General features: G+C 47.2%; 1 protein-coding gene across 1 annotated transcript in view; it reads right to left on the bottom strand.

The window, feature by feature from the left end:
• The window catches only part of LOC104405521 (pseudouridine-metabolizing bifunctional protein C1861.05-like), a 21676-nt gene that overhangs the window by 5063 nt on the left and 9506 nt on the right, over positions 1-7107 (bottom strand). The window contains exons 11-14 of the mRNA XM_010014254.1: positions 4307-4373; positions 3547-3641; positions 1872-2000; positions 453-567 (exon numbers count right to left, since the gene is read on the bottom strand). Coding sequence (XP_010012556.1) covers positions 453-567; positions 1872-2000; positions 3547-3641; positions 4307-4373 — 406 coding nt within the window. The remainder of the gene's footprint in view (positions 1-452; positions 568-1871; positions 2001-3546; positions 3642-4306; positions 4374-7107) is intronic.

The following is a 7107-nucleotide window of genomic DNA, read 5'->3' as shown; positions in this document are numbered from 1 at the left end:
CTTTGGACGGGACCCAGATTATTGTGGGGGGGGGGGTGGTGGTGCATTTCATGGGAAGTGGGAGAGAAATCCTGTCAAAAGATGCTTTAGCATTTATGAGAAGCAAACTACATTGCTGCTCAAAGTGGCAGAAGCACAACCATTTGGACTTGCCTCGAGGTTAAAGGCAAAGAGAGCAGCTTTCCCTGGCTTTCTGGCAGTGCCTGCAGGCTATAGCACCTACACCACGGGAAATGTGATTTAGCTGCAGAATGAGGGAAAAGTCAAAGAAAGCAGAAATGTTCCATCCATTTGAAAAAGAGCAGCAGAGTACAGAAAGGAGTGCTGAATGACACAGCATGTCAGACAGTAACCGGCTATCTCCAGCAAGCAGCAGTGGAGAGCTCTCAGGGTGTGCAGTCTTGGCACATGGTTAGGAGCTACAGGGCCAGGGCTGGGCAAGTTCTCCTTACCTGCTAGCTGATGCTCTCTAGCTAGTTGGCAGACATACTGAATAGTGGGAAGAGGCACATTTCCATCGATGCACACTAGCGGGGCCTGGCACAGGTTCTCCTTGAACTGGGACACCTAGGAAAATCCAGGGCACAGAGCAGAGACAGCCTGAGTCATTGCAAAGCAACATAGGACTGCTAGTCAGACTCGGGATGCAAGATTTTCACTCATATTGCAGCCCTTAGGTGCAGGCATGAACCTAAAAGCGTGATTCCCTAAGGAAAATGGAGTTTTCCATTTACCTCATCTCCCCGCTTTCTTCTCCTTCCCCTACCCCCTGCCATCAAGAGCTTGACTGAACTGGCAGAGCCCTTTCAGAAGAGAAAGGTAGTTGCTGGTCCTCTCTAGACCACTTTGGTACCTGTGGGTTAGTCAGAGACCTACAGGGAAAGGGAATGCTGCTGTTTAATACCCTCTGCTATGCCTGGCTTGACTACACCTTTGCTTGCTGGCTGAATGCTATAGACCAGTGCTATAGGCACTCCTGCAGCATCCCTCCCGTGCCTCTGCTAATCCTGGTGGAAAGAAGGGCTGCCAGAATGCACTTTTGCAGCAGAAGATTGGTTCAGAGTTTCCACTGGCCACAACTGTTCCGTAAAGCTCAGGAGAGATAATCTGTCATGTAATGGTTTTCTGTGCCAAGGCTTGGGAGAGGCAGGGTGGGGATGGAAGTGGGAGCAATGACCGTATTTTTCCCTAGGAAGTCTCCACCTCATGGGGATGTCACTGATAAGTAAATTGCACTTAACTTCCATGTCACTGTCAGTCATGAAGCACAGGCTTTTGTTCTGTCAATAAAAGAATGAGCAGGGAAGGAGGGTGCAGTGATGGGGCTTTGCTGAATCAGTCCTTAATCACTGTTTCCATTAGCCCTGACATTTTGAAAGTTTGGATGTGCCAAGAGCAGTGCTTGTTGATACAACTCAGCATGTATTAAAAACAGGGATAGCAGGGAGGGGATGGAACAGGAAAATTTGCTCTAACCAGTGTTCTGTCCACTTTGTTTTGGTTTTCCCTAAAGAGAGAAATACCATTTCTGCAGGTGGGCTGTATTTATTGCTGGCTTTACGGTGCCAAAAATTATACATTAGCTGGGACTAGTTAATGAAGAGGATTCTGACCTACATGTCATGGATGATAGCAGTGTTGATACTGTATGGAGCAAAACCAGAAGGTCCATCTGGCTCAGCAGCAACCGAGGGCTCTGCTATCCTGCCACGCTGCTATTTCAGTGGCCAATGCCTGGGGTTAGCTTTAGGATTTCCCACATCCCCTCTGCACACCCAATCCCTCCTGGCACAGCTTCTCCAGTTACTTTTTGTTACAGGTCCACACTCCTTCTCCTAAGAAAAAGCTTACAAATCCAATGGTATGCATACATATTGCTCTGTTATCTGGTGGTGGATGTCCATGTCTCCCAAGCCGACACTGAGCTCCCCAGCACTGGTGATCACAGCACAGTAAGTGGCTGTGCTCTTCCCCTCCAGCTGAAGAACAGCACTCATGTCCTAAAACAGGGAGGACAGTTAGACAAGGAACATGTTTCTTTCAGCTACCATACTCAGCCTGTTCTTTCTCTGTGCCCACCTGATCGGTAGCCCAGCTTGCTGTTCTTCCTTTTGACCTCCCTCCTCACTTGAGGTAAGCAACATTTCAAAGGAATCCTGCTCTAGACAATGCTGGCAGATGGCTATTTTGTAATATTTGCAGTACAACAAATGCCACTGGTTCAAGACATCATTTAGTACATGAGAGTGACAGGTCTCTGTTGTGCAGTTCCGTAGGCTGTGTCTCTGCTTTGGTCTGCAGCTCCAGCCATCCATTCCCATAGATTGTGTGACACTTCAGTGGCCTGACAGCCACCTGTCTTGGTGGCACGCTCCAGCTAGGGGTTATGTCAGGCACCTCACAGGCTGCACAGCCCAATGTTGAGAGCAGTCTTGGAGCCATTTTTACAGCAGTGTTAAAGAGGTGTGATGGTCTTGTGAATGATCTGCTTTGAGAACTCAGGATATTTCTTGGAATATACATGTGGACGGAGAAATGCATCTGCCCCAGCAGCTCACAGGGAATTTGGAGGTTTTAAGGAGAGGCAATGGTAATAATATGCTTTGTTACAGGCAGGGATTGCTTGGCTGCTGCCCAGCAAATCCATCTTCCCTTGGCAGACTGCTCACTTTGATGGCACAAACCGTGCTGGGTAGATGGGGGATTATAGACCTGCTGCTAGGAAGCCTTTATAAATAAAGAGTTCATGTTCTTACTACTTCACTTACCAAGCTGCTCAGATAGCCAGAACTAAGGCCCTCTGTGCTCTATTTGGATACTAGGGCCCTGAGGGCATCGATTGGCCTTAATGTCCCTGACCAGCTTCACCTGGAGGTTTTACCTACACCCCTGGCTTATCTCTAGCCCTGCCTCTTCACCATGGAGGTGTGTGATGACCTGGGTTAGGGCTGTTCTGGCTGTTCCCACTCCCCACTGGGGTGGCGATGCTCTGCCTTGCTGCCCCTTCCATGAGCTCCTGCTGCTCTTGGTTCCCTGACCTCAGTGGACAAGCTGCTGCTTAAGTCGGGTGTTCCTCTGGTGTGCAGTGAGGGGTGTATGCAGCTATGCGGGGGACCCTACTCTCCTGAAGCTTTGAGGTGTCCAGCTGAGTTCCCAGTTCCAGTTATTCTCTGTCTTATCCTTTATTCAGCCGAGGCCGATTTTGGCGTTGCTTTGTCAGGGTTTACATGTTTCTAGTTGTGCTTATGCCTTACTAGAGTTTGTTATGGTTCCTCCTGATTTACCTCTCTTTCTTCTTCAAGTACCACTCCTTGGAGCTGAATTCAGACCTCACGGTTCAGACTTCAAATGGCACATACATTTAGCCTGTGGTTTGGGGGGTGGCTCCATGCCTTCTAGCTTTCTGTAACTAAAGGAGCATTGAACTATTTCTACTCTTAGCCTCGTGGGAAATGGCTTTTATATTTGCCAGGGTTGAGAAGACTTTTTCCTCTATGTAACTTCTTCACGTCCATGCTCCTGAGGTGCTGCTACTGTGCAACGTACCATGTGGTGACAGTAGTGCAGGACAGATTCTGAATGTTCATCCTTCCCCACGGCAGATAAAAAGAGAGGAGTCTGTCCAAGGCGGCTTAAGCAGTCTAAAAGGCAAGTGGAAACAAAAGGTATTAATAAATCCATCAGAGTATTGTGAACACAGTGACAGCCTGTGTAGGGTGAGTGTCAGTAAGAAAGCCCTCTCCTGGAAAACTTCACGCCCACCAGTCCCCGCCTAGGACATTCCAGGTGTAACTCAGCCACAGCTGCTGCAAATGGCTGGCTGGGGTTGAGTGGGGTTGTCTGCCTGTTGCACTGGCATTCTGAATCCTCTGGGGTGTTTTGGAACATCTGGGAGTGGAGGAAAAGGGAAAAAGGGGTGCACGAATGATTATCTGAACACACTTATTCCTCTGAAATTATTGCTCAAAATGTGCTTCTGTTGTGATTATAACCTGGCATTAATTCAGTGCTGAAGGCCAGGCTGTTCACTGGAGATCACTGATGCTTACTTAACTTTAATTTGGGGTCATTGTGCTACATGCGAGTTAACTTTATATTTGTGGATCTTTCTTTTCCTGATCCCAACTCCCTCCCCTCTTACTTCTTGGAATGGCCCCTGCCATTTCAAGGCAGTCTGACTGCTAGTATATTGCCTAACACTGGTATATTGCTCTTAGAAGAATTCAAGAGCTCCTGCTGCTGAAGGAATACCAAAGGACAAATCACAGCTGGCATGCACCCACAGGCAAACCCAAGCACGAGGCACCTGCCAAGTTTCTTCCAACGCCGCCAAAGGTTCGTCTCACTCCTCCAGCATTTGTTTGCCCACCGCCCTGGAAGAACAAATTGTTAATTGGCAAAACTGGGAATGCTGCTTGGCATGGATGCTGTGTTGCCTTCAACATGTGAAGTTGGTGTTGCTGAAACACAGGTCAGCAATTAAAGGGAGCAGAAGGCATCTAGATACCCGACTGAGGGCAATATAAACATCTACAGCTATCTACAGACTTCAACAATGGTGACAAAGGCCTGCTTCCTAAGAGGGAAGATCAAGCAGCTCTCCCCTTGGACTGCTATTTTGGTCTTACATGCTAAGACCTCTTAAAGAGAACAATGCTAATGAGTATTTCAGTTGATATGAGCAGCCCTCTGAATTTACCAGCTCACCACAGTGCTGGGACTCCAGAGGTGCTGACCCAGACCTGAATGGCTCTGCAGCTGCCCTCCAGGCCATTTAGCTGCCCCCTTAAGCAGTTTGGGGTTTTATTTATTTATTTTCTTCTTTGGAAGTAAAATGATAAGAGGGTAAATTTATATCAGATATAAGGAAGAAATTCTTCCCTGTGAGGATGGTGAGCTGTGTCTGCCCCATCCCTGGCAGTGTTCAAGGCCAGGTTGGATGGAGCTTTGAGCAACCTGATCTAATGGAAGGTGTCCCTGCCTGTGGCAGGGGGGGTGGAACTAGGGGGTCTTAAGGTCCCTTCCCACTCAAATCATTCTGTGATTCTAGGAAAATGAGACTTGTTACCTTCGCCTGTACTGCCTCTGTACTTTACTACTGAAACAGAAGGACCTGTTTCAGTATCTGAATACTTTTTAACTCACCCTTCTCTTCCCAAATATCTCCCTTATGAAAAGTGCCCTTCTCCACCTATGTGATTATCATCTTCTCACTTGCCTCTGCCTTCCACTCCCCTGCCCATCTGTCAGACTGTCACATCCAAGTTGTCAGAAAACAGGCAATCCCTCTCTCATCTCCGCCTTCTTCTAATTGTTCTGCCATTAGAATTACATCAGTAAGTGCTCAGATCAATTTGGGCTTTATTTGGACTATCAAATGGTTTAAAAGCTCTTGCTCCATAAAATCCTGAAACATACTTTCCATTTCTGAAGACAGCTTGACAATGGCGGTCATAATGATCTTCAAAGTTCTGCGTAACTGGGAGCTCTCAAGAGTATGTTGAGCATCTGGGTGGCAAGCACTGAAGTGTGTGCATGCCCATACACAGCAGCTCCTGGCCCAGGCTCTGTGCCCCTCGTTAGCCCAGGTGCACCAGAATATCCAACACATTGTTCTTGCTTATAAACACCACTGTCTATGCCAAACAAGTAAATGTATTGCTATCTCACAGTAAGAAATATTCTGCCTCAAACCTGTCACTATTCTTGGGCCTTCTCAAAACTCATACTGAAGGTCCCCAAGGACCCTTCTTCCCCCATGTGAAGCTGTACATTTGTCCTTTGCACAGAATGCTTTCTTCCGTATCCAGCCCTACAACTGTAAGAGGCTGCTCTCCAACCTAAATATGCTCTTTTATCTCTCTCTCCTGACCTCCAGGCTGCTCCTGCTTGCCTTGACTCTCCCCAGTTCTGTCACCTGCAAGACTTGGTGCTAATTCTTGATGCCTTTGCTTCTCTGTCTGGCAGTTCTCCAAGCCCTGAACTGCTCAGACCACCTGAGCAGAACTGGCTGTATATAAGCAACCTATGGCCTCTGTCCATCTTTCCACTACTTGTCACTCCTTGTTAACCCAAATGCCCCTCTGTTACATTTGCTCATGCTCCCTAGGAGTTGCCACTGGTACTGCCAGGATTGAAGCTATTTCCATCTGCAACTGTCTCCTGTTGAGTGTTGCAGATTTTGGAAGCATCGAGCTTGGCTATTTTAACTCTGAAGCAGCCAAGAACAAAATAAAAGAAACCCACTCCAAAGTAAAAAGCAAGGATGCTTGTTTAGGCAAGTCAAACAATATGGCTTTGATCACTGGCCCCTATTTCAATATTAAAAGAAGGTACTAACCACCATCAGTAATGAGCACAAACTCTGTTTTATGCGGTTCCACTATCTGTTTTTCAAAACTGATGCCTGCAGGAATATTGAAAATACTCATGAGCTCCTTTTGTTGTCTGGCTACTGATCTCTTTTAGTCCCCTGCACAGCCCAAAGGCAGAGTTTCAGGGTTTTTCACCAAGCCTTGTCCTAACAGCAGATGTACCAGCCTCCTGCTCAAGGATCCAGCTGTGGATGACCTCTGATGCTGTACAACCCCACAGGGCCTGAGAGACATGAAGATGCTAAGTCTCTCTTTAAAGTAGCAGGTGGGTGAAATGAGAGAGAAACAAGCAGCATGCTTCTGAAGAAGAAATGCCTGGCTCCCATCACACCTCACCAGCTCAGCCAGTAACTTCATGTCTGAGCAGTGCCCAGGTATTTCTTCTATGTAGTGTTCAGGTGAGGTGAAAGATGAAAATGAGCTTGCTGAGATGATTTGGAATATGACTGGGCTGATACTTTCTGGCAATGTTTCAGAGACTTGAGAGAGTCTCTGGGATCTTCTTCCATGTCCTAAGAGGTTTGAATTCCTAACATAAAAATGAGACTGCTCAGCTTCTGGGTATCCCGAGTGAGTTGTAACCATTATGCTTCTCCTAGCACCTTTTCTCAGCAAAACCATACATCCTCCTCTGCAGGTCAGACAGTTACTTATAAAGCACTTTGCATCTGGATAGCCTTGAAAGTCAGGTGGGAATTACAACCAGGACATAATAACAGCGGCTTTCCTGCTG

Source organism: Nestor notabilis, unplaced genomic scaffold (assembly GCF_000696875.1).
Source record: "Nestor notabilis isolate BGI_N333 unplaced genomic scaffold, ASM69687v1 scaffold9035, whole genome shotgun sequence".
NCBI classification, from domain to species: Eukaryota; Metazoa; Chordata; class Aves; order Psittaciformes; family Psittacidae; genus Nestor; species Nestor notabilis.
The sequence above is the reverse complement of the archived record's forward strand: the minus strand, read 5'-3'. Positions and strand labels throughout refer to the sequence as shown.